The sequence below is a fragment of the Amphiprion ocellaris genome, chromosome 6, assembly GCF_022539595.1.
Source record: "Amphiprion ocellaris isolate individual 3 ecotype Okinawa chromosome 6, ASM2253959v1, whole genome shotgun sequence".
Lineage (NCBI taxonomy): Eukaryota > Metazoa > Chordata > Actinopteri > Pomacentridae > Amphiprion > Amphiprion ocellaris.
In genome coordinates this window covers 13,691,302-13,719,037 of record NC_072771.1, presented here as the reverse complement: position 1 = coordinate 13,719,037, position 27,736 = coordinate 13,691,302, and the positions used below count along the sequence as shown (strand labels likewise).

At 40.7% G+C, this 27,736-nt stretch overlaps 1 protein-coding gene across 3 annotated transcripts in view; it reads left to right on the top strand.

The window, feature by feature from the left end:
* The window catches only part of sema4c (sema domain, immunoglobulin domain (Ig), transmembrane domain (TM) and short cytoplasmic domain, (semaphorin) 4C), a 114,144-nt gene extending 91,114 nt beyond the window's left edge, over window positions 1-23,030 (top strand). For all 3 annotated transcript variants that reach the window (XM_055011507.1, XM_055011506.1, XM_055011508.1), the window contains 9 exons: window positions 2,674-2,825; window positions 6,750-6,925; window positions 9,203-9,347; window positions 9,871-10,084; window positions 13,776-13,891; window positions 16,363-16,520; window positions 16,981-17,072; window positions 17,308-19,830; window positions 21,809-23,030. In XM_055011507.1, the coding sequence (XP_054867482.1) occupies window positions 2,674-2,825; window positions 6,750-6,925; window positions 9,203-9,347; window positions 9,871-10,084; window positions 13,776-13,891; window positions 16,363-16,520; window positions 16,981-17,072; window positions 17,308-18,203 (1,949 nt within the window). In that variant the 3' untranslated portion in view covers window positions 18,204-19,830; window positions 21,809-23,030. The remainder of the gene's footprint in view (window positions 1-2,673; window positions 2,826-6,749; window positions 6,926-9,202; window positions 9,348-9,870; window positions 10,085-13,775; window positions 13,892-16,362; window positions 16,521-16,980; window positions 17,073-17,307; window positions 19,831-21,808) is intronic.
* Window positions 23,031-27,736: the final 4,706 nt, after the last annotated feature.

Below are 27,736 nucleotides of genomic sequence, written 5' to 3'. Positions count from 1 at the left end.
AAGAAGATAGATGTGGCGAGCCTGCCAAGTGAGAGACAGGGAGGGAAGAAAAAGGAATGGGATGGAAAGAGCAAATAAATCCAGGAAATAGGTACATTTTTTGTCTTTCCAGAGTTGACCGTTAACTAAGCCCTACCATCTTGTTAGTAATGCTACACCCGTCAAACTTTATGTGTGTTCTGGGTAGCTAACAGTGACAATGATAATTTGCTACTCAAAATCTCTTATTTAAACAACTGGTATTCACAAAGAAGTAAATAGCAGCAGACTTTAAGGTCTAGCTAACAGCTATTGATTTTGGTACCTGAAATAACAACTGTTGCTAGCAGATTTAGCTGTAGCTACCGAGCTAATTAAACTAAACAAAACCTAAAGACTCTTTCTCTATCTGTCTCCCTTCTTGACTTTTTAATCTCTTAGGCTGCCTAGTTTTAAAATGTTAAACATACAAAGGGTCTAAAATATGCACTTCATGCCCACGAACACGATTTAATGCTGAAAGAGTTAGGCTAAAAGCTGCATAGCAAAAAAGTTAGCTTAAACACCAGTTGATGCATGTAGCTGTTGTATCACAAATAAAGAGTTATTCAAATTGATATTTTTTTGTAACATCACTCATATTGAGGGCATTTACCACATTTTAAAACTTAATACACATCACAGAACATAGATTTTCAGCTTCATTCTTTGTATTTTCAAACTATGCAAGCAATGAATTCTTTTAAATGTAATGTTTTCTCAGGTAGCAGGCAACTAATGGTATGCTCTTTACTACTAGCTAATCTATTTAACTAGTAGCATCTTACCACTGTAAGTTCTAGTTATGGATATACAAGTGTGGCAGGCCATTTAAATCTGTAATAACTTAGTCTGACTATCTGGAATTAAAGTTACAGATATAATCATCGTTTGGACTAGTCATAATTACACTGTGACTAGTCAGAATTTAAGATATCTCTAAGATGATTTTTTTTGACTGGTCAAAATAATAATTGCAGTTATTTCAAACTTCTTTAAGTCTGTTTTTTCTTGTAGCTATAATTCAGACACAAGTTAACAGTTACTGTACGTCATGCTCACGTCCAGTTTAGTCTAATTTTATTTGGATAGCACACATTCACAACATATGTCATCTTATAGCATGAAACAGATTCAACACTTTAAACTAAATGACACACACAGCGACATATCTGATTAACGAATGTCATTGTCAGCATTCTACTGATGTTTATCTTGTTTTTTCTTACCTGGCTTAAGCTATTGTTTCCATAATTTCATGTTAGGACAGTCACTCAGCTTTATGTTAACTTTAAAGAAGGAATACTTACCGTCTAATATCAAATTCAACATGCTCATGAAATTCACTGTGGCTTAGTTTTGGTATTTCTTTGTTTGGAACATTCAAAAGCTGCACCAGAGTCTGACTTTGTATCTAAACACATAGCTGGAACCCCTGAATATAAGTCAGCCAATGTTTTTTTGAGCTGGGGAAGGGTTTCGCAACCTGCCAGTTGTAAAGATGTTTTCTAAAATTATATTTAGAAGAGATAAAAAGTTTACAGAAAAAAAAAACTAAACTTGTGAACTAAATTCAGTGTAATTTTTTTTTCTTCCCTAAATCCCTGAGACACTAACAAATTAAATATGCATTTTGTAAAAACACACTATGAGTTGAAAGCACGGGCTTCTATTTAATCAAATTTCATTAGAAAAATATGGTGCAGAAATATGCAAAAGAACAAGCGAAAGAGAAATGAGTCGCAGGAAATGAAATGCAGGCCTGAGCTACACCAGAGGATCGTTATCTTGTGGGGGAGGAGGCGGGGAAAGGGGTGAGCCGCTTGGAGAGAAATGAAGGGGAGCAAAGAGGATGAAGTCACAGCAGGAAAAATGGGTGATGAAAGAACAGACATTAGGATTGGTGATGAAAAGACAGAGGGAGAGGTGAGGGGAATGGAAAGGGGAGCGTGAGGAAGGAGGAACATACAGATGAGACAGAGGTTCAGACTGATACGTCCGCTTATTATTCATGTTGATACAAAGCTGTTATTAAAAACTGGACCTGCAATGAAACTGGCCTCACCTTAATTTGAGCAGTTCCTGACCAACTTGAAAGCTTTTAATTGGTCTGGGTTTCACTGGAGAGTTGTCACTATGATGAGTTAAAATGCTGCTTCAGAGTATTTCATAATGGAAGGATCAGTCCATCTGGGGAAACACTCTATGCTTGTAATTTCAGGGAATACTTTTGCTTAAAAATGGCTGAATTTAATGCCCCCAGCAGTCTCCAAAAATGTCTGTGTCTGCCTTTAAAAAAGAAACATATCATTCAGCCTAATGAGGACTGGATATAGAGAGAATCTGAGAAAGACAGCTGTGACTGGAGGATGTGAAAAACACAAAATGGATCACTAATAGGGAGCACTGGAGAGACGCAGCAAGAAATGACTGGAGAAGAGGTGAGGCGAAGGAGAGTGACGATAGAAAACAGAAAATGTGAAGGGGTGACCAGGAATGAGATGGAGGTGTCAGTCTTTTGCGTCTATATATATTCATGTGTGTGTCTGTGTGTGTGTGTGTGTCTGATTCAGTCCTGCTGCCTGAGACGGTTTGTCCAATGTCTTTACTATTATGTGTAAATACACCTGATACTACAGTTCTGTGTGTCTGCAGAGCCGGACTTTGTTGGTTCAGCCCTGGTGAGAGAGAGCATCGGCAGCAAAGAGGGGGACGACGACAAGATCTACTTCTTCTTCAGCGAGCGAGCGTTGGAGTTGGACTGTGACACGGAGCTCACGGTGGCCCGAGTGGCTCGCGTCTGCAAGGTACCACTCGAAATATCAAACTTTGAGTATTATTTAAAAAAATAGACCAAAAAAAATCCCAACTTATTTGCAGGAAGGATTTAACTAAAGGTTTTGTTTTTCTTAATAAGTTTAGGTTACCCATTAAGAGGCATCTTTGTGCTTGGACATCATACAACTTCATAAACAAATGGTATATGATAATGACTGTGAGCTGATATGCAGAAAAAGACTAGAACAAATCAACCAGGCACTGTACATGGACAACAAGGATGTGAGAAAACACTGTAAAGATGCTTCATACACAGAAAGACAAGGGATGAAACGGCATTGTTGCTCACGGAAAATGGACGCCAATTATTTTTCCTTAAAATCTTTAACATTATCCTAGTCAGAGCTGATCCCAGAATTGATTCATTTAAGAATTTCCAAGAATTGCCTTAACCTCACTCCCTGTGCGCTGTCAGAGGGTGTTTATTAATGGGAAAAGCACAAACTAATTCAAACAGTAATCAATCTGCGAGTGACTATGGGTGCACGGGGACAGATTGGACTGCAGAATCATAGTTTCATGTACACTTGGCTGGAAATCAGCTGTGTTTTTATTTTCTCCAGCTGTTTTGGCAGCTGTTTCTGAGTATTTAATAATGCGAGGCAGCACGTGCTGCAACAGTTTTGGGCTTTCAGACTTCAACAGGAAGATGTCCATATAAGGAAGCAACTGGTGGAGTTGTTTTATATTTATACTACCGTTCAAAAGTTTGGGGTCACCCAGACAATTTCATGTTTTCCATGAGAACTCACACTTTTATTCATGTTCTAACATAACTGCACAAGGGTTTTCTAATCATCAATTAGCCTTTCAACACCATTAGCTAACACAATGTAGCATTAGAACACAGGAGTGATGGTTGGATTGGTGGAAATGTTCCTCTGTACCCCTATGTAGATATTCCATTAAAAATCAGCCGTTTCCAGCTAGAATAGTCATTTACCACTTTAATAACGTCTAGACTGTATTTCTGATTCATTTCATGTTATCTTCAGTGAAAAACTGCTTTTCTTTCAAGAATCAGGACATTTGTAAGTGACCCCAAACTTTTGAACGGTAGTGTATATGTGGAGTAAATGTATATGTAGACTGATCACCACAGCATTAAAACCACCTGCCTAATGTTACGTGGATCCCCTTCATGCTGCTAAACAGGTCTGACACCTTGGGACATGGACACAGGACATCTGGGGGGGTCCTGTTGTTACAAGGTGGGGTCTCCATAGATCAGGCTTGTTCTGGTGCATCTAATGGATGTTCAGTCAGATGGCATCTGGGGAGTTTGGAGGTCAGATCAGCACCTTTGGTTCTTTGCTGTGCTCCTAGAGCAGTTTCTGATAAGTTTTTGTGGTGTTGCGAGGGGCTGCCGCCTCCCAGCAGTTGATGAATCACACTCTAAATAGCCTGACATTACATACAAAGTTAATTAAATAGAATGGCGCTTTATTTTCAGGACAGATCAAACAATGCTTGGTCTGCTTTTAATAGTATTTTATGCATTCTTACGTAAGTGGTGCAAACTGCCAAAACTGAGAGCACTCAACCCACTTGTAGACTCACTATTGTTCACATTTGTTCGCATTTTTTTGGCAAACTTCTATCAAACTGACCTTGAGAGTTAAATTAACCTGCATTTCTCTGTCCATCTGTCATAGCAAAATGTACCTTTAAAGTTCTGTTGTACAAGAATTAAGAAGCTAGAAAAAAATGCACGAAGGAAAGGAAAGGAAAAAGAAGCGCCTGCACAAAGAAAATAGCTTGTCTGTGCTTTATTTTGACCCACAGCAAGGAGAGCAACAGAATTCCACTCCATGACCACTTGACTAACAATGCGTTATGTTGAGAATTGACATAGATCTATTCGGTAATTAATGCATTCATTTGCTTAATTAATGGTCTCATTAGGAGAACTGATTAGGTTTGATATACCACAGTGATTATGTCCACAAGTCTGAGATGCTCCTTGTTGTGAAGACAGTCACTTGGTGAGACTTGGGATGGCAGTTGTTTTTATTTAGTATGATTTCTCTGACCTTTCAATTAACGCAACAAGAGTTTAGTGTCATGTTACACTTACTTGTGCAACCATACAGTGTCAGTAACCTTTACACTGAGCAAACTAGAGACAGATTGTTAATAGTCAGTGGAGATGTGTGTAATTAAGTGTGCAGTATATGCAGTGGTTTATGGGAAGGGCCCTTTAATGTCTGCATAGTGATGCACAATAAAGCTCTTTGAATGAAATTAGAAACAGATGCTCTCACATGATGTGTACTACAGCAATGAATAATTCAGCGCATCCTGCTGATACTGCTATTGCAGCAGCAGCACAATGTCTATGTCTCATTGCTGGAATATGAGCATTTGCATTTTTAAGTCCTTTTTTACAGCTTCTGCAATCACTGAGGATAATAGAAATGAGAAGTAGCCGGCAGATATGCCTCTTTTGAGCCTACAGAATAATACATTAAGGGACTATCAGATTATACATATATGCCATGTTTATTGTACAACTGAATAGTATTACTATCTTTACACTGCACTTCAGCGGTAGACTTGAACATCTCAGGTTCTAAATTCCCCTCAAAAGCTTTTTCCAACATGATAACACTTCAGTCAGGGAATCCATGTGGAGGAGATTATTAAATATATACAGTGTATTTACAGTGATGATATTTGGAATCAATAGGGTGAAGGTGAGGCTAAGGAAATGCAACATGAAGAGAAACAGCGCAGTAGAGGAAAAAGTGAGAAGCTTAAAGAGTAGCTCTATACCATGTGGAAAACTGAAGTTTCACACACTAGTTTATGATCGTAGATCTGTGATTTTAGCACCTCTGGCCGCAAGTAATAAATTCATCTCATGTTTTTCACCTGTTCAGAAAGCAATCTTATCTGTATGAGCAATGTAAATCACTTGGTAACCATAGTAACACGGTCTTCAGCATGTGAGCGCTCAGATAGTCAAAAGCAAAGGTCTGCTGTGTTTTCATCCTCTTAATCAATCCATTCAGTCCAATAAAAAGACAAATTAATCCCACAGCCATCATCCCTGAATATTTCTGTAAAGACGCCTCATTTTGTCTCCACCTTTGCCTTCACAACATGTGATCAGTTGTCAGTCTACAGTAATAACCTACTAACACTGGGCAATATCAGTTATTTCTTGATAAACTCTTGCCGTCAGAAAACATGCAAATCGAAAAAGCAGTAAAATGACCTGCTATCCATCTTCAGTATTGATTTTCTCACATGGGAACCGGTGATGTCAGGTAAGCTGCCTGCCAGTCTGTGTGACTGGATGTTGTTAACATTGGTTTGTTTATTTTGAATTGTTGTGAATTGAAAGGGGCAAGAACTAAAATACAGCAATTTTGTTGTTTTGACTCTAAGATGTCTTCCTGATCAGGCAAGCAGGCTTCAGTCTATTGAATCTGAGATATTAAAAGTTTAAAAATGTGGTGCTTTGATTAATAATTTGGAACTGTTCTTTTTTCTTCGTTAAAACATGTAATGGGGTGATTTTGAAAAGATTAAAATGATTTGACCAGCAAAGTCCAATCTCAGTGTATGTGCAATGGTGGCTTGAAATTTCCTCATTAAATGCCTATACCACGTAATAGGCTACAGTAATGTCACAAAATCACATACAGGACTGGTATTACTCGGGGAATTCTAGGAATTTGTCACAATTGTGGAGGTCCTCTGTGATCCTAATCCCTTGTGAATCAACCGTCATTTACTTAAAATTCCACCTCAGTGTAGCTACCATATTTCACCAAACACAAAGGTTCTATGATAATATTAGTCCCATTTTTGGGTGGAGGCAGACTTTACCAAATCCAAAAGAATATTCACTGGCCATTGATAAGATCCGATGTCTTCTCTCTCAGGGCGATCTGGGTGGTACCAGGACTCTACAGAAGAAGTGGACCACCTTTCAGAAAGCCCGACTGGAGTGCTCCCTCCCAGAGCGTCACGTCTCCTTCAACAACCTAAGGGCTGTCTTCACTCTGCTGGGGCAGGATTGGCGAGGAACCACCTTCTACGGCATCTTCCACGCCCAGTGGTGAGTCAGAGCGAGGGCTGTCAGAGACGTGCAAAAGAGATGGTAGAAATAGCTCTATTTATTTTTTTATTTTTTTTTCGAACTTTTTATTTTGATTTTTCCTGAAATAGCTCTATTTAAATGTCAGCCGTGAGTTAATTACTACATATGCTATCTGCTGTCACACTGCCAACCTCTCAGATACTGGACTCTTTTATTAAAATTGTGGGTCAGCCAATCGCTCTGATATGACGGCATTAATTAGTACTTTGTTTGATTAGGTATTTCCTGTGTAAATGGGTCTTTAACAGTAATGGGAGTTATGTTGTGTGGATACAACTCAAGTGTGCTTGAATATATTTGATCGCTTTTGTTAGAAATTGAATGTCTCATGGATTTAATGCATGTTGAAATTATTGTGAACTCATTTGCAGGACAAAATCAAACTGATTAAAATTATCTTTCAAATAAAAACATAAACTCTACAGAAAGAAGACTAAAAACTTATAAAAACTTTCAGTTAGATGTATCAGTAATCTAGTCATTCAGAGCTGTGGACACTGAGTCTATTTTTCATTGCTTGTTATATTTTGCGATTTGAGTATCCTATTCTATTTTATTTTCCCTGGGAGCAGAAATTCATAATACCCCTGGTTATTCAGGTCTAACTTAACTTACATCTCTTCAACATTTATGAGGGAAAACTAACTCAGTACTGATCTTGGATGTTTTTAGATTCAAGAATCAAGATTCAGACTCTCCACTGATCTTGGATGGTTTTAGATAAAATCATTGCAAGATAAAATAAAGTTTTGTGACATTTTTCATCTGCAGTAACTACATAGGAACCTAATTTTGAGTGTGATAATTAAACTACGAAGGGTGTTGACACAAGCAATTTATTTCTGATAAGTCACTTCGGTATTATTAGTGGCATAAAGATTGGCATTTGCCGGACCACTACAGAACAGTAATGTGTTAATGAGTTGCTTATCGACAAAGAAATAGGAGTGAGGGCAGAAGGTTTTCTTCGGAAGGAACGTTAGAGACATTCTCTGTCTCCAGGCAGCGCCCTTTGATGTGAATCTTTTGTGTTCTTCAATAAGATATCATATCACAAACTGAACCAGCTTTGAACTTCAAGCTTTGCTTCTTCATTCAAAGTTCCTGCTGCTGCTGAAATAAAGGCCTAATCCCCTTTCTGTGTGTGACTCGCTGGGGATTCCTTCAAGCCCCCTGGCTTAGATAGAGATAACATTTCGATAATTGGACATTATGTAAATGATGACTCGGAGTTCAAGCCATAATGTGACTGAACAGACTAGCTTTTTAACTTGCTAAGACATCCGTGCTGTCCTTTAGTTGATGTTCACCATTAAACCTGTGGCCCTGCTGCACATGACTGTCCCAGGCTGAAGAAGTACTTCCCTCATAGGACAAATCACGAGATGAATTTATGAACACAGCCTTTTCTTTCCTGTTTACAGCTTTCAAAGATTGCATCTTAAAATGAAAAAAAGGACATTTCACACCAGCTGTGTGGAATCTATTTGTAGCTATCTTTGCAGCCGTGCATCTCACTGAGCACAACATCAATACCTGTAAATTGGAACTACATCCTGACTACTGAAGTACAAAGTTTGCCTTATGCGTCAACATGTGAGTGACTCAGTTTGAGAGAAAAAAACAAACCAACATGCTTCTATTCCAGTGAATGGGCATAGAAATCAGATATATTTGTGAGATAACAAACAAAAGTATAATTTAATCTGTCTAGGTCTATACCCAATTTTACTCCCACTTGGGATCTGAAATTGTGGTTAAAAAAAAAAAATTAAGAGCTCCCACACGCCCAACTTCTCCATTAAATGAAATGCATTTCCTAGTCGCAGCACCGATTGATTTCCCTGGCATTTGAATGAAGAGTATTACATGTGCATCAATTTGCACATCAGTTTGCTTCGCCACAGAAAGAGGGGCTGCATATCTAATCATTGCCCCATGTGCAATAAAACAGTTCACTCTGTAGAGCTAGTACATATCTACTGCATTCTGATTATTGAGAGCATTGTTTAAAAGCACATCAGCTTTCCTTGACAGTGTTAGTCTGTTGTAAACATGTTCAGTTTTAGCTCACATCCCATGCATTTGATATGCAACTGATGTTTTTATTTATAGCTGTATTTCCACATACTCCATCCTGTTTAGTATATCTCACATACTTGGATGACAGGTAATTCATCTCTCTGTTATTGCTGCCACACATCACTGACTCCCCACCTTGCTGCCATGTTTCAGGGGTGATGTGGACGTGTCGGCTGTGTGCCAGTACCCGATCAGTGATGTGAAGAAGGTGTTTGAAGGGTCCTATAAGGAGTACAGGGAGGCATCCCAGAGGTGGGGACGCTACACCGGTGCTGTCCCCAGCCCACGGCCCGGATCGGTAAGAACCTGGAAATTCTGCACTGGCACAAGTGATATGTAACGTTTGATAAATGTAACTCCAGGAAGTAAGAAAGTAGTGTTTGTATTTTACCTATAACTGCATCACAGTAGGAGGGATGAGAGGGCAGAGGTGGGCTGGTGGAATAATGAGGGAGGAAGGGTGGAAGAAATGGGTGATTTGGAGGAGCATGGAGGTGAAAAGCAGCAAAAGCTGGCACAACTTGAAAAGCTAAGGACATAATGATCCAGGACGCAGGGAAAGGAGGCAGAGAAAGGGGTGTAAAGGCATGCGGAGGTGAGAGCAAGCATGAAACAAAAAGGGAGAAAGGGAGAGGAGGGAAGGGAGGCCGGGCAGCCATCTCCAAGCCAGTTAACCATGCCAACGTATGCCAGCTGCAGCTAAGAAGTTTCCTCCTCTTCCTCTTTCCCCTTCCTGGCCCTCTTCCCTTCGTCCTCTCTACCGTTTCCTTTCCCTGCTCCATTTCCCTCAACTGTCTCTCCGTCCTGTATCTGTACTGCAGTGTATAACGAACTCAGACAGGGAGAACAGCTACAACAGCTCTCTGCAGCTGCCTGACGCTACGCTCAACTTTGCCAAGAAGCACCCGCTGATGGAGGACAAAGCTCTTGCTCGCCCCCTGCTGCTAACCAAAGGCATCAACTTCACGAGGCTGGCGGTGGACCGGGTTAGCGCGCTGGATCAGCGGGCGTACAACATGCTCTTCATCGGCACAGGTACAAATTGCATGTGGCGTTCTGTTATTGGTAAAGACACACATATTTATTGAAAAGTATAAGCTTTGAGAAGAGGCAGGAACATTTCATGGTCCTTTTCAACAGATGTTTATGCTGGTGATTCTTAGGTGGCATGTTCAACCTCAGAGTGCAGCTGATTCAAGGCAGTTTCGTTTAACCCAGTCTCACAAATCAAAAATTTAGTCATGATATACATTCTCCTTCCACGCTTCAACAATCTCTGGCACTTCAACAAAAGCGTCCTACTTTAATTTAGGTCCTTTAATTTCTCACCATCTTACCCTTCAGATGAACTTTCAACTACAGTCGCTGTGGACGCTTCAACTATACACAGTGTGCACACTTCATTTACCTCTGATACTGATTTTCAGCTTTTATCCAACATCTCAACTGCTTTTATCTCTTACTCTATAAACTACAGTGTAATTGCTTTTATCTTTTACACTTCAACCAACAGTTCTACTGCTTTCAGCCTCTGTGAATTGAATGACACTTTAACTAATTTTTACTCTTCAACCGACTTCCCAGCTGCTGTCACTGCTCACACACCAAGAGACATTTTAATTATTTTCAGTGCACACACCCGTTATTTCTGGTATTACAACTTTTAATTAAATAATAACTGCTCTCACTGTTTCCAGCTGATATTCAAACTGTTCTCATCTTTTATTTTTAACTGCAGTCAGCCCTCTTTAAATTAAATGAAATGTGTATTTCCATACACACTGATGAAATAACTACCTACAGGGTCAAATTTGACAATGAACTTTCAGCAAATACACTACCACTATTTTGAGCTCCTACCCTCAGTTACGTGCTTCAGCTTCTACCGCAACTCCTATTCAATACCTCACATAGGAACAATTTTAAGATATTTTAGCATGTTTACAGTTTTTGTTTGTTTACACTCTAAGAGAGCATTGTCCTCTCCAGCTTTACAAAGAAGCAGTAGTGTTAAATTATCTCCTTTAAAAGCCTGTATCTATGTACATCAGTTAAGCCTTACAAGCTACGGACAAGGCTAGTATTTTTTCATGGTTGTTGTGTAAGATAACATTCCACTGTATGATGTTTTATTTTTTTTCTCACCTCCTGAAGTACCTCACATGTACAAGGTCTTTCTACATATTCCTCTACTCCCCGACTGTGGGTGAGTGTGTGTGTGTCTGATGTTGAGGGAAGCTGCACACAGTATTTGTTGAAGAGATAAGAGCTTACAGGCCATGGCAGCAGACTGAGACAGGTACTGGCATTAAGTACGGTGGCACAAAAACAACATGCCATCTGGCCAGGCTTCAGCTGGTTTTCAATTAAGGGCTTGATTTGCATGCTGAGATCAATCTTCATGCATCAAAGGCGATGTCTACGTATGCGCCACTTAATTAATATCTTCAGACAGTCACCATCGGGCCCACATGCAGGTGTGTGTTTTGGCACGATTCAGAAATCAGTCTGAACTCCCAGAACCTTAATCCTGAATAACACAGATCTGACAGTGGATTCCAGGGAATGTGATTTTGAATGCAGCCCATCTCATGAATGGAGAGAGACTCGACTACTTACCATTCAGATCACTGCAGAGGCAGAGTGACTGGGGCAACATTGACTGTGGACTCAGGGCTTCTCTGCTGGAAAGCAGGGAGGCCAATCTAGACATGCACATAGACAACACACACACACACATGGGTGACACGCTTACGAACTGACACACATAGATGCGCAGGCTCACACTCTCTGAGCCAAGTGCAGTCATCCCCGCTTGCTGTGCTTCACAGCACAAACTCAACAGGGCCCTTGGCAGACGTGCGCTCATAGTGCCAATTGGGCTGCGGGCTTGATTAGCTATTAGCTGCAGCATAGCTACGGCTGATGTGAAAAGAGAGAGAGGGAGTGCTTGTCGAAACTGTTTTTCAGGAAAAACCAGGCTGCAGGATTGAGGGATTAGCTGACACTGGTCCCTGACGCTGCAAGAGGCGACTGTGATGATATGCCTGCTGCTTGCTATGCCTGTGTGTGTGTGTGTGTGTGTGTGTGTGTGTGTGTGTGTGTGTGTGTGTGTGTGTGTGTGTGTGTGTGTGTGTGTGTGTGTGTGTGTGTGTGTGTGTGTGTGTGTGTGTGTATTTCCTTCACTCAAGCCTCCCTTTGGCTACCGGGTTAGCTTTTCATATTATCCGTGACAGTCTCTTAATCGAGAGGACCACACAAGAAAGTACATGTCAGCACGTTACACTATTCCATCCATAGACACAGACACTCACATCAAGGTCACCCCACCAGCTGTGCCCAAAATGCCTTTCATCACAGGGGATCTAAACTTGTTCACAATGCCCTACATGAAAGGAACCCAGGATCTCCTCTTCCTCCTCCTCCAGCATCAGCTCCCCATCCACCGCTTGAAAAAGTCTTCAAATGTCTCTGATAATATTACTGTTACCCAAGGTGTTAAAGGGCCAGGAACAGCTACTTTGCGCTTTTAAATTCACCCTTAAATAGTTTGTTGCTGAGCTGGAGCCCAGTGAAGTAGCTGGATGTTTTTGCATGAGAAGCTGTTTTCTTCTCCTTTTTCAGTCTTTCTCAGATGCACAGTAGCATGAAATTTTTGTCTAGCTGGCTTTAAAGCTTCACAAATTGACATTGATTAAAGTTGCAGACAACTTGATCAAATGTTAGCTGTGTGCATTTGTTGTTATGTGACCAAAAGCTGACTTGCTGCCACTTTCTTTTTGTCTCTGATAGATCTTTTTTCAATTCAGACATTACCTTTTTTGTGCAGGTGTAATTAATAACATTAAATAAAGCTGCATTCAGGGTGGCTGCTCTAGTTCCAGGGCCTTGCTATTTGCATGCTGGCTCACTGGCACGACTCAGTGGAGCAAGCAAATACGATTAATGTCATTAGTTTAGTTTCACGTACGCTTTTTCCTGTTGTGACAAGTCAAAAATAAGCATTAAACCTTAAAAGAGCCGTCGCCATAGGTTCATTTTAGACTGGCTGATAGGCTTTGCAAGGCACAACATGAATCCAGAGCGATTTAGGAACACAGTTAGTTTATTTTTGGCCATCAATAGTTCACAAACTGCAGTAATAGAAACTGTTTGTGCAGAGGTGATATTTTTCAGCTTGTGCTTTAATATTTAAATTGTTGGCATCAAAGGCACTGTTTGCATATTATCATATTTCATCATTAATATTTAAATGAACTCCTATGCAGTCAGAGACGACTGTTTGTGAATATATTAGGGTTTCATTAATATTTAAGTAAAGTACTGTAGAGTCACAGGTGTTTGTGTACTAATCATTAATATCTAAATTGCAGTCACACGTGCATTGGTCAATTTATTATAGAATATTATAGCATATTTTACAAATGAACTGGTGGCCTGTTACAGGTGTGTTTGAAAATGTTTCCTAATGTCATATCAATTCTATTAAAATGAGTTGCTTGGCTTTCAAAGGTGTGTGTTTATAGGGTATTTTGTATCGGGACCCAGCTGAGTACCACAGCTAACCATTTGAAAATATGTTTTGATGGGTATGAAATATTAATGCATACCATGAGGGATGAGGAATGTCCGTTGCACTGAAATGAACTTGGATTGAAAATCTGACTCAACATGAATGGAATGAAGTGAAGTCAATCCTCGTTTCCTTTTCCTCTCTGTGCTGCAGCGGAGGGCTGGCTGCAGAGGGTGGTGATCCTGGGCTCTGAGGCCCACGTCATCGAGGAGATCCAGCTGTTTGAGACATCCCAACCAGTGGACAGCCTGACCATCTCACATGCTAAGGTAAGCAGACAGCGATAAGATGTAGCTCAGTCTCCACCAGTTTGGCACATCTAAATCAATTCAAGATGGCAAAACTCTTGTATAGGATCTCAGTGGCTTTTGAGGAGTCTCGTCAAGTAGGGGTGGGTAGTGAAAGTTAAACAGCGATGATTCAATAATTTCTAAATTATTGGTTCTGGTGTCAATGTTAGAGAAACTAAGAGGTTTAGTGTTTATTAATGTTTGTTATTGCTACATAAATGTTATCTTGCACATTTTATCCCACCAACTTGAATGATTTTTCACTCTTCCCATTCCAGCAGAGTTTACTCTGTTGGAGCCTGTGCAGCCCCTGGTATGTTAGTAGCCCACTGCCTTCACAGAGAGTTAACTAAATTAAAAATTTATGATTGAGCCAACATGAATTGATGATTAAAATTAACCAATAATATGCTGATTGTTTAGCTGTGGCTATATTTATCATTTCAGGCTAAAATGGTCAGAGCATCTGAACTGTCATTCAGAAATTCAATTTCAAAATGGTCAGAGCAGCAGGGATTTAGCAATTTGGGGGCTACATGCAAAGCCTGTGTTTATTTATTTTCACCCTTTCGCTAAGTGACGGTTAGTGTTGGCAGCGGTAGAAAAGTTACTTTTTTTCTTAACCCATGGTGTTAATCTTACAGATAAAGTTCTGCATTCATTTTTTACTTGAAGTGACAAGTGAAAGAGAGAAAAAATATAACAAAGAAAAGTATCAAAAACTAAAAAATATTATCACCGAGACCATCAGGCATAGCTTAGTTGGGATTGTACAATATCATAGCGAAACATTGATTACAAATGTGAGGATGGCGTTTTAAAGGTGTGTGCATTTACTGCAATGGAAAGATCTAACGGAAACATTACCCACCTGGCATTTTCAGAGCTTGACCCGAACTTGTAACTAAACACGATTTCTTGGCCTCTGCTGCATCACTGTGGATCAAACTTAAAATGTCACGAGTCCTTCAGTGTTATGGAAGTGTAATACTAAAGGCAAAGCTATGCACTTCTGACCACAGTGGATGGCATATAATGTATTATTAAACACAGGGATAACTGCTAGCACTTTAAAACGGTCCCTCCTGGAAGGGATTCACTGTGTTGGATTTGGTTGTGCACACGAAAAGTTATGGAAGTTTGCTGAGAGAGAAGTTCAAGGCTCCAAGCACATAACCAATCACTGTGTGAAGTGGGCATTAATGGTCCTGTTAGATTTAGGATCCTAATTTCAGAAAGGTCAGAATGGTGAAGCTGAAGTAAAGGGGTTCAGTTGATGTTGCCACCTGCCTAGCACTTTGGTTGGAGCACACTGATGCCTTAAATGTCCATTTAAAACACTTCACTTCCATTTAGTTCTCAGCAGAGTCTGATTTACAGCAGAAGGCATGCATTAAGTCTGTGGCATTTCAGTTAACTCATCGCTGTATGGATACACTTTTCTTAACGATAGTCCAGATTCTATACAACAAACTGAGGCAGAAGTGATTTTAATGAGAAGAAGGTAGTTCTACTTTTTTATTTAATCATTTGAGATTGAGCATCTAGCTGCTCTCTCGGTGAATCATATGCATATTATCACCGCGGACCCCTTGATATATTGTTCTCTATTTTTTTGAGAGAACAAACCTTAATGGTCTCTCAGGGAGGAAATGTACAAAGTTACAAAGTTTTGGGAATCTCCTGTCCAGCCAGCACATCTAGCATGTAGCTGTATGTCATCTGATCCTATTCATTCAGAGTGTAATTTAGAGTTCTTTGTTGTCATATCACTTGTTCATTAGTATTCAGCAATCGCTGTGGTACTTTGTCTTCTGTTGATCTGTTAATACCCCTTTTTGCCAGACTCTTACAATCATAGATCCATTGAGAACAGGCAGGCAGACAGTACGGTGCCATTGGCCTGATGCCACCAAGCAGATGTTTTTATCAACTCTACCCTTTTTCAGATCAAGTGTCGCCTCATGAATCTAAAGCTCTCGTCACAATAACAGTAATTACAGTCTTTCACTGCAGTGGGGAATTGAACCTCTGCCCCCGTTGTTTTCCCAGTCTCTCTGCCCTGTCAACTGAGCCTGTGTGTTGACGCCGGACGTGTCCCCATGGCTCTAAAAAGCGGCATGTCCGCCAATCGATGCGGTTTTGACGGGGCGTTCCCAGCCCTGAAGCCCACTGCTTATCTCATTAATGCTGGCTTAGCCGCGACCAGACATTTTGTTTAACAGCTTTTGCGAAAAGAGCGCAAACCAGATTGGATTGGAAGAGGGTCGGGGGGTTGAATGTTATTGTAATTGAGAGTGATTATCCTATTATCTCCTCTAACCCTAACAGACTCACTCTCCCGCCCTCTCTCTGTTTATCTTTCTTCTTTTTCATCTCTCTCTGGTTTCTGTCTCTGGGTGGATGGCTGGGCCTGTTCTTTGTCTTCTTCTTTCTCTGTTGCTCTGTAGAAGTACTTGTACATCGGCTCTCGTTCGGAGGTTCTCCAGCTGCCCTTGGCCAACTGCAGCCGCTATCAGTCTCAGCCAGACTGTCTGCTCGCCCGGGACCCCTACTGCGCCTGGGACAGCGAGGGTCGGGCCTGTGTCCGCATCGACCTCCACCGAGGGTAAGACAAATACCTCAGTGCTGCCATGCATTCATACTGTACTTGATAATGCTGATGTGAAAATATCAGACAAGCCCCTGAATCTGTGTTTAAATATTGTGCATCCCTTGAACTCTGTTACAAAGTGACAACTGTACTAATGTTTTAGTTGGATACTTAAAAGTGGCTGTGGCTATGATTCCCTCAGTCAGGCTTATGAAACAAGTGACATCACAAAAAGATGACATACAAGGCCAGATGACATTTATAATATCTGTTTTGTACTGAAAAGCTGTTATACTGTCTAATTAAATCTATATTTGGATTATTTGTAGCTAAAGCGTAGAAACTAAAAATGTAAAAGTGAAGAAAAATCTGATGAAGAAAAATTTTATGTTTTATATTGATTGTCCTGGAAATGTCTCTCAGTTCTTTCTCTGTTATTAATCTTGAGCTCTGCTTTCTGCCCTCTCCTCTCCAGATCCACCTCCTCCCTCTCACAGGACCTCATGCTGGAGAGGTTCAGCAGGGGAAAAGCCAAGTTTGATAAGCCCGTCTCCATCCCTAGTCCTGGTGAGTAGGGGGTTCACACCTCACTAGAGGCCCCTTGTGGGAATAAACTGTCAGTGCAGGAACAAGTCAGTAGGAGGGAGAAGAATGGACTTGAGCTGGAGTTGGTGAATAGATTTGGATTGAGCTGAATAAATTGAATTAAACAGAAGAGCTAGCTAGTGCAGAATATAAATTTACTATGAATGACACTTAACCCCTGCTCCTGTCTTCTCTTCTCGACACTCTGTTACTGCAGAGCACTCTCGTCTGAGGAATGTAACAGTGGTGGTGGGCTCTGACATGGTGCTGCCTTGCCAGCTGGTTTCCAACTTGGCTCAGCCTTGCTGGGTTCTCAACGATCGGGAGCTCCAGCTGGGTGACCCCGAAGCCGGAGGACCACGCTTCGACCGGACCCTCAAAGCTCTCGTCATCCCAGAAGCGGGTCAGATGCAAGCGGGTCGATATATCTGCTACTCTGAGGAACAGGGGGTCAAGTTTCAGACAGAGCGCTACCAGGTAGCTGTAGTTGCCAGTGCTCCAGTCTTCATGGAAGCCCGGGCTCCGGACAGCAGCATGGGGCTCTTTTGGGTGCTGGTTATCACCCTCGGAGCGGCGTGTCTGCTGCTCCTCGTCGCAGCTCTTTACCTGCGCAGGAGGCTGAAGCTGGCGCTGGGAAAGGGAGCCGACATGAAGCCTCTGGAGAGCACCCTGGTCTACCCCATCACTCTGCCCAAGGAGCCGCCCACCTTTGTCCCCAGCAAGATGCCCAGCGATGAAGACCGCTTCTGGGAGACGGGCGCCAACTACTATTACTCAGACGGCTCGCTGAAGATCGTTCCCGGTCACGCCCTGGGGCCCAGCAGCGTCAGCAGCACGGCGTCTCCCAGCGCCATTCCCGGCCAGCCCATCCACTCCCCGAGCCGTCTCAGCCTCACCAACATACGAGGCTCCGGTAGCAACGGCTACATCCGCCTCAACCTGAGCACAGCAGGGGAGGAGAGGGCTAGCGGGGCTGGTGCTGGGGGCGGTGGGCTGGGAGGCCTGGGCATGGGCGGGAACGACTACTCCAGCCCCTTCAAGGAAGAGCTCAGACGCACTCTGCAGCAGAGAAGCGTGCTGCCGGACGCAAACCCAGAGGAGTCATCCGTCTAGGCCTGTCCTCCTCCATCTCCATTCCCTGAGTTGGAAAAACAAAACAACCAACCTACCTCCCTCTTTCTGAGGATGCCTGCTCTCTCTCTCTTTCGGTGACATGCTGTCAGTTCCCCATGCTCTCTCTCTCTCTCTCTAGCTCTGCCAATGCCTGTTTGGCTCACTGGAAACATTTATAGCACACAGCATGTTAAATATTCATACTCATACACCGTGTTCACCAACATGCACTCTTATAATTATTGTGTTTGCGGCAACATGCCATCATGGTTGCGACTATTTCTGCTTCCACTGTGCAATTGCCACTTGTGTAAATTGTGTATTTAAAAAGGACGAAGCCAGAGGAGAGCACCTCAAGCATGGAAATCAAACAAATGGCGTTACATGTTTTCTGAAGGGCACATTTCTTTCACATGGAGTGGACCAAGTGGGGCTTTTAGCCCTCATGCTGGAACCAGTTGATGAACAACAAGGGCAACTAACTGGAAATATTGAACTGATTATCTGTCCTTCTGTTCCTTTGAGACTTTTTCAGCTTACTGCACTTAAAAACGGGAAGAGCGCCTTCCCATTTTTGTACTCGTGAGCCAAGAGCGTGAGAGCGGTATAAAAAAGACTAATTAATCTCCAAGCAAGACGACAATCATGTCCCTGTAGCAGGAGCTCTGTGTGGGACAGAAAGGAGAGGAGAGAGAGAGACAAAGAGAGAGGAAATTAAATGGAAAATGAAGTGAATTGGAGTGAAAGACATAAGTGGGGGTTTTTTGAATGAAGGACAATCTCTCAAGACTTTCTCTGCTCAATTTGTATTATTTTTCCCTTGCGTTGTATTTACCCCCGGAGAAAGTCTTCGATCCCTTCCACTTTAATTTGATGTGATGGTTGGTTTGAATTAAGACATTTATTGTTGTTCTTTTTCTGTCTTACGGACTTAAGCAGTGTTCCAATGGTTATCAAGTGACTAAAGGCTCCCCTCTGTGAATTTCAATGTGAGGGAAAGTGCCTGACATTACATTAGTCTTCGCTCAGCCCTGCACGGTGACCTTCAAATGCACCTTCAAGTCCAATATACTACAAATGCACTCCATGTGTACCAGATAGGTGTTTTGGTTGAGCCCTTTTAGATGTTTGTTCATCTCCTTTGAAAAGAAAAGGCTATTTGCATTCAGCTCTTAGCAGCCGAACAGTAATTGCACACTTAATTCCAAATTGAAGATGACATGAAGACATTAGGCATGAAGAATGTAGTTTAACCCTCACTGGTGCGGCCGCTGTGGATGTCTCAATAAGTGCTTTATATTTTGTGTTTGGTGAGGGTGGTAACTTGCACTGCCAAGAAGGAACCTACCCCTCCCACACACACACTCACAGTCCTCTGAATCCCAACCATCCTGGACAACAGTGTGTTTGTGATGGACCCCTAAACTCCATGAAACTCCCCCTCACTACCGATGCCCAGAGACTGACCCCCGGGCTACTGTGGACTTATACAGAGGAAGAGCACTGTAAAACACACCGACACAAAAAGAACACACACACACAGAGTGTTGATGGAAGAATGGACAGACAGACGGATTGCTGACAAACTGCTGGCTCCAGGCGGGAAGCAGCCATGAACCAGTGAAAGGTATTGTTCCACTTAATTAAATTCATGCAAACAGATTTAAACAAAGTCCCAACCTTAAATGATTTCCAATTTAGCTTTTTGGCTTCTAGTGCTGCTCAGCATAGTGTTACCAATTATTTAGTTTATTTATTTGGCTTCTCTGGCAGTCACTTTGCCCAGCATATCACATGCAGGAATAACATCTTGGAAATTCATTTGTCTAGATTTAGATGAGAAGATTGATAGCACTGTGTCATCTGTACGTTAAATACAAAACTACAGCCAGGAGACATTTAGCTTAATTTAGCGGAAAAGCTGAGAGCAGAGGAAAACAGCTGCCTTTTCTCTCTCCAAAGGTTAAAAATCTCATTACATAATTACACTGTATTTTGTTAGTTATATCCAAACAAATTTGTAGGCCAAGAAATTGTCTGGCACAAACCCATGTCAAACTTCAATTTGTCATTTTACGTTTTGGTTTGTTGTGCAGATTAAACAAACAAGATGTAGCATTTTAAAGACTCCCTTCAGTGAAAATCAAGTTATTTACCTTGTTAACAGGTAGATATGGTATTTGTTGTATGCTGGTAGACATATGAATGAAATAAGCAGTGAGTGCCATGACATCAACTGTTACAACTATTACAACTTTCCATTGTGTAAGAGTAGTTTGACAGTGTTTAAGCAGAGTCATATTTGAGCTGGTGAGCTCGAGCTGCAGTGATTGGTCTTCATAGAGCTGCACATTCTATAGGAATCCAGTGTGTTGAATTACATCTTCATGGCGTAAAGGGATTCGTTTTGTGGAAAAGTAATTGTAGATATGTAACTTTGATACACAGATATGAGTTTTAGGGGTTTATTCGAAGACCAGACAGGGATGAGCAGAGGTTCTGGTTGGCTAGCTGTTCGCCCCTGTTTATAGTCTTTATGCTAAGCTCAGCTAACCATCTCCAGGCTTCAACTTCTTTGTTGTTGTTGTACAGACATGACAGAGATATATCAGTCTTTTCATCTTATAAGGCCAGAAAGAAAATAAGCTAATTTCTCAAAATATCATCTCCATGACAATGCAAATCATAATCAGTTTATCTCTGCCAATGTTGCATCAAGATACCACCATTTACCTCATGGTAATTTATGGGAGGAGGCATTGTAGCGCTACAATATTGTCTAATTTGTCTAATTCTCTGGTTTACAACCAAATTGCTTCAAAGACCCACAGGATGATGAATATTTTAAACATCCTATCTGATAAACATCAGCATGCCATGTTAGCATTGTAATTAGATTAGCTTTTAGATAAAAGCACCACCACTGAGCTGCTAACATGTAGCTGTACACTCTTAAGTCTCTTTATATCATGCTGTATGTATTGAACCATTTACCAGTCTTCTTTTCATCAGAGCTGTCTTTGTGCACACTTTTATGAAAGTCTTGAGGGACAGGTGCTTCAGAAAAACTACTTTCTTGGCAAAAGATAAGAAAAAGGCCCACACACAGCCCTGAAGCTTGCGGTTAAAGGATTTTATTCAAGAGAAAATGTTCCAGTCTGACAAGCATCAAAATAGGTTGACCTAAGGAAGACCTTTGTCAGATTGAAACACCTGTTTAATAATAATGTTTGGCTTGCAAGTTTCAGAACCTTTTAACACCAATCCCCTGCTTGCAGCTGACAGATGTAACTACATCCTCGTTACAGATGCATCAAGTTCTCGTATTTATTATTTCTATCTATCGAGCGATGTTAGAATCAAGTAGAAGACTAAATTATTAAATTCACTACCAGGTCAGTTTGCCCAAAATATGATGTGGTCCAACGTGATGCAATGATGTCCTGAAAAGTATAACCTACTTTCTGATCTAATTTCAAGAAAACTTTGTAATACAGCCATCACTATGTATGAAAGTGATAAAGTCATGTTGTGCAGAACTCTTTAGCTGTTTACTGTTACTAAAGTTACATAATTTTGTCCTCTTTTTGTGCTTTGTCCATTAGGGGTTGTATTTTTGGAACATGTCTGTCGGGACCAGAGGATCACAGCAAGAAGGAAGGGGGAGGGCAAGGATACTTTTGTCTTTCCCCCACTGTGTACAGAACGCGATGTAGAATATCAAAACGATCCCAAGGTTGAGGAGATGGTCAGCCATCAGCACTCCATCCTAGTGTTGCATGATCCTCTGCAAGTGGACTGTACATCTTTGATGTGATCTCTTTGTACAAGTGCATCATTTTGATCGATCATTTTGGGACTTTTGCAGACACTAATATTGTGCAACACTAATGCTGTCTTTGAAAAAAATGTGTCTGATTTTATGGCTCAAGAGTTGTACAGGAATTCATGGCTGCATTTCAACATGTTTACTTTTTCTGTGCCTCTTCACCATTTGGATAAGCCAAAGTAGACTGCAGTTGCTTTTGTTCGTGTTGAATTACCTAAATTAATTTTATTTGATCAGAGATTGATATTTAAGTCTCGGTAGTCCGTCCACTTTGCCACACTGAGCTGATGTCTGCAACCTTTCTGCATATTTTATCTGCAGCTAAACTTTCCCTGAAGCAAAGTGCAAAAAAGGCTTGAGACTGATGAACTTCCTGTTTTTTTCCTTTTTATATGTCAATAGTGAACTGCTGGACTTAATTCTTTATCCCCTCACTTCATATAAGGCTAAATAATTTACCAAAATCGTTTGAGCCCCTGAGAACCAAATGCATAGCTGCGGATGATTGATAAACCATGTCTATGTTAAAGTAACAAATCCCCTGAAGCAGAGCGCTAAAACACATTAGCTCTTTACACTGGTACTTGATTATGTCTTAATATTTCTACTTTTTACAATTAATCTTTTGATTTAATACAACATGTTGCAAAAACTAAAAAGATAAAGGAATACAGGTCTCAAGCTTGAAAAAAATGCATGTGTAGTGTTCTTTATGTGTATTTCTTCACTTCTTAAGCATTTGTTTGCTGATAGTATTTTCTCTGACATCTGGCTTTAATATCTGCTGTTTTCTTACGTTATTATTTGTATTATTCTATTATCACTGCAATTTTACTTTGCCCCATTTTTGCTTGTCTGTTACTGGTCTATTTTGTTTGTTTTTAAAGTATGTTAAGTAACTTATTTCACTTGTACAAACATGTTGATATTTATTATCATTGTACATATGTCCTTATTTTTTATATGTGTACATATACACAAATAAAAATAGAGATATACTTGTGTGTGAGTCTCATTGCTGAAGTGGAATTGACATATAGTAAATACTTAAAAAGCAAGCGGCAACCTCTTGTTCTGAAAAATTAAGTCACAATCTGCAATTCCTAGACTAGCTCCTTGATACTGACTTCAAAAGTGAGTCAAATCTCATTGACTCACATTAAAATGTCCAACTTTACTGCAGAAACAAACATGTTTACAACCTGGTACAAACAAAATCAAAAGGTATTACAGGCTCTCGTAATATTATGCACTGACTACTGCAACTCCTTACTGGCAGGCCTCCCCGCATGTACGGTCAAACCTCTGCAGATGATCCAGAATGCAGCAGCATGTCGAGTCTTCAAGCAGCCAAAAAACAGGACATGTACCCCCACTGTTCAGTTCGCTTCACTGGCTTCCAGCTGCTGCCTGCACAAAATTCAAAACTCTGACACTTGCATTCAAAACTACAAAGAAAACAGCCTGATAGAACCACCACAGCGGGGTCAGTCGATAGCTAGACTCTTCTCCTCTGTGGTTCCCTGGTGGTGGAACAAGTTCCCAAACTCTGTTCAATCTGCAGAGTCCCTCTCAGTCTAAGAGTAAAAACTCAGCTCTTCACTTTCCCTGTTGATGACAACTGTACAGGGGGTACATTTTTATATAAATCATTGTTTAGATTGTACTGAGGTTGATAGTTATGCATAATTAAGATAATTAATGGAGCGGCTGCTTTGATGGCAGTTGGATGTCATCATAGTATATTTCCCTCTGGGGATAAATAAAGTCTAAGTCTAAATATAGTCCATGGCACTTATACATTAGCACAGTCCGCCTCGGCTCCACTTACACTTCACCTCTTTGCTCATCTTTGGATTTGACAGGAGTTAGGAGGAGTCAGGTACTGTTGAGATGGCAACGGCCCGAGCCGCCACACTGTGGCCCAACTCCAGTGTTTCCACTCAAGACTTTGAAGTGCTTTCACGCTATACCCATGAGGACTTCGGGCTGTCTCACTATTAAATTGTCAAGTGCATTAGGGCCCTCAGAAAGACTTTCTCAAAGTCTGCAGAAAGAGAGCACTCTTTCTTGCTTTGACTGAGGCAGCTACCCACAGTTCATGATGTTGTGTCGTTAAATGCGGGTTCAAAAAGGGGAAAACAAGCACGGAAGGAGTCTCCAACCCTCAAAGTCAAGTCAAAGTCAAGTCAAAGTCAGCTTTATTGTCAATTCTTCAATATGTACACGACATACTAAGATTCAAAATTACGTTACTCTCTCTTCGTGCAACAGTAGACATCACTTTGCAAGAGGAAAGAAGTCCACATTTAGAACTGTGTGGTTATTTGTCTTATGATGACATGACGATGAATTGAAAAAGTGTTTATGTTAATGTTTACATCTAATGTTATAAGTACTGTCCCAGTCCTATTCATACTATATCCAGCCCTCATACCTTCTAACACTAAATCACTTTCCAGGTGACATCAGTTAGGTCTGTGAGGGTTTATTGCTTCGAGGTAATAGTGGAGATGGGGACTGGACCTGAGCTTCGAAATCACAGTTTAGTAAACCTATGGGTGACATCATAAAGGTTCTGTCCATCTTTATATGCAGTCTATTAAATAAAGCTCAGTTCACTAGTATGATTTTTGTGAGAGAGAATAATTCCCGCCAAACCAACAAAACACAAAAACTGGTGACAGGGAGTTTGAAAAATGGGCATTCACCAAGGCGGGAAGAATCTGATGAAAATATGTAATTGGTCAATAAATGGAAAATGCAATTAGTTTTGTTTATTGTGCATTCTGAAATTCTCTTTCTGTCAACAGTCAGATCAGTTCAACCACAACAGAAAAGACTTTGCAATTACAGACAGACATTAAACAACAAACTGCTCTACATATTATCAGCAATCTAGACAACAAAATACAAGTGACACACACCTCATATCACCTGAGTTTGCTTCAAGTCTTTCTTCAGTCATTGATTAAACCTCTAAAATCTCCTTTCTCTGCATTTAGAAGCTTTTTCCGTGAAAACAATCTCTTCATGCCATGAAATGAATTAGATGTAAGTCTTCACTGTTGTTTCCTGTAGAATGTGTGAATCTATGAATTCCCCATCTCCATCTATATCTTTGAGCAAAAAACTTGATTTTCATCAGAAGAGGTCTTACACAGGACTATACAGGGAGGGATGGAGGATCTCTGCCTGCATCTCCCTCCTGAAGGAAACAATTGACCAAGAATTGTTGGCCCATATTCTTGCCGGACAGATTAACAGTTAAATTGAGTTTGTGCTTATTAACTACAGTGAAACATACCAAGCAGTAAAGCAGAAAGTTTGAATACTCTCCGCAAATGAGCAATAAAAAAGATCCAGCGTATCATCATTTTCTTCCCCCCAGATATTTATATCCAGTTACCACTTCAGTGCAGTCACTGTTAATAGCTGCTTCTTAGTGTGTCTTCCCACTCACTGTGAAATCAGAGATCATTTCTTAGTTTTCTTGGTATTCATCTAAAGAAAAAAACAAGCCTGACACCAATTAACAAACTCATTCACATATCTGCAATGCTTTGTTTTATACTCTGTGATGAAACAAATGATCATATCAGCAGCATCAAATTTAACATTGCAAACATCAGAAAACACATTGGTTTTTAGAGCTTACATTATACTGTTGAATAACAGTCAGGATATCTCAGGCTCTGTTGCTTCAATTTTGATCATTTTTTCTTCAACCCTCCTTTTGTGAGTCAGCATATGGTATTTTGTGAATACCATATGGCTGGAATAGGCCTTTAGCCTCCCTCAGAGTGTAAGCCCCAGACAGAAGTACTCGTAACACGGTAGGTACTTATGCACTTAATGTCTGGCAAAGCATTTTATTTTTAACAAAATTTAAGCCTTGCATGTCCTCAGAATGGGTCTTTGAATGTTCAGCTCAAAACACTGCAAGGATGGTTAATTTTACTGTGACTCTATAACCGCTAGTTTAGCATTTGTTTAAACAGGTTGTTTCAGTGTCTGTAGCTGCAAATGCAGCAGAGCTTCTGCTGCCCATGTCCTCTTCAGGAAGAAGACTCTCTCTGCAGTACATTGGACAACACAGTTACTGACAGAGTTGTCAATAAATATGTTAGACCAGGACATTGTGTTGCTTCTAACTTTTTCTCTGAGTTGTCATTTTACATTTTGAATTGACAGCACAGCTGTTGTTTTCAGTTCATGGACTTTGTGACTTTGTCAGATGACATCAGTAGTTTAGCAGTGCAGAGCCACAAATTGGAAACGGCTCTGAAGGGACTGCCAGTTAGCATGTAGTCTTAATGGGTTTCTGTTTCATACTCTTTCAGTTGTCTGACAACACGAACACAAGAATACATAAATGAAAATAACTTTACTGGTAATCTGGTTCTATTAAAATACAGTATGTGAGCACAGAGAGCAGGAAGAAGCAAATAGAATTAAACACCTGTTGAGTTTACGTTGTGCTAAAGCAGAACTACCGACACAATTCAATTGATTTCAAATCACTCTTGCAGTTTAGGCTGTCTCTGAATGTACCACAGCATTACAGCTTCCACAGAGTTCTGATCTGTGGGCATATCATAAAAGCTAATGGTAACATTAGCCACATTAGGCCCACAATGTGTTGGAGTTCCCTAGTGCTGTGAGAACATTGCAGTGAAGAATTAAAATAAACCACTGGGTCCTCAGTTCCTTAGATGCTGGGAATGCATCAAAACTCATGTTCACTCTTGCAAACAGCAGCACAACATTTGGTGTGTTGTTCTCATGGCTCATGACACATTTTAGAGTTTGCAGCAGCAGCTCTAGTGAGTAAATAAACCTGGCAGACCGTGAGGCAGCTGCTCATTTTGAGTGACTCAAGCAGTGAGGGGCCAGGATTATGCAAATATGTAACTCCACAACTATTGTTACCTACTTTAAACACAGAAAATGATTCAAATAATTTTTTTACTTGTCGAGCTGGGAGGTCATTTAGTTAAAGTGGGCAAGAAGAATGGTAGATAAAAGTATCTTCATATTTTCACACCTTTTATTTTTCACTTTCAAGTTTATAAAACATACAAAACACATTGAAAACGTATTTTCATCTTATGAGACTTTTAAAGTAACTTGCACCTTTCGTTAATTAGCTCTAAAATATTGACATTGTTGGCAAATGATCCTGTGAGATCTTCTACTACATATTTTCTGTGACAAATTGAAACCTATGAAGCATAATCAAAACTACACATCGTAAACAAAGAAGAAGTGGTCAGTGCAAAAAAAAAAAAAACAGCACAACTAACAAACCCCATTTTGTTTTTAAATAGTCAATTATAAGAAAATGTGTCTTGCAAATTTTTGCAGTTAAAAATTTGAATTTCAAACAAGACTAACAGTTTTTCAAATCTGAAAAATTCTTATTCTGGACAGGAACTCATGCATATACGTGGGTATTTCACCTTTGATTGTCAAGAGATGTTTTATGTTCCCAACCTGTGCCGCACAACAACAACAGCAGCAACGAAGCTTCCGTCAAATTGCACATCCTCACCTGGTGTCAACAGAAGAAGGCACATGCTTCATGTGGTCGGCTGCTCCAGCTGTGGAAAGAGGCTCACAGTCGCATCTGATCTCGGTGTACTCAGCTGCACCACAGACTCCCAAACCTCACAAAAGGCGAAGTTGTGTGTATGCGTTTGAG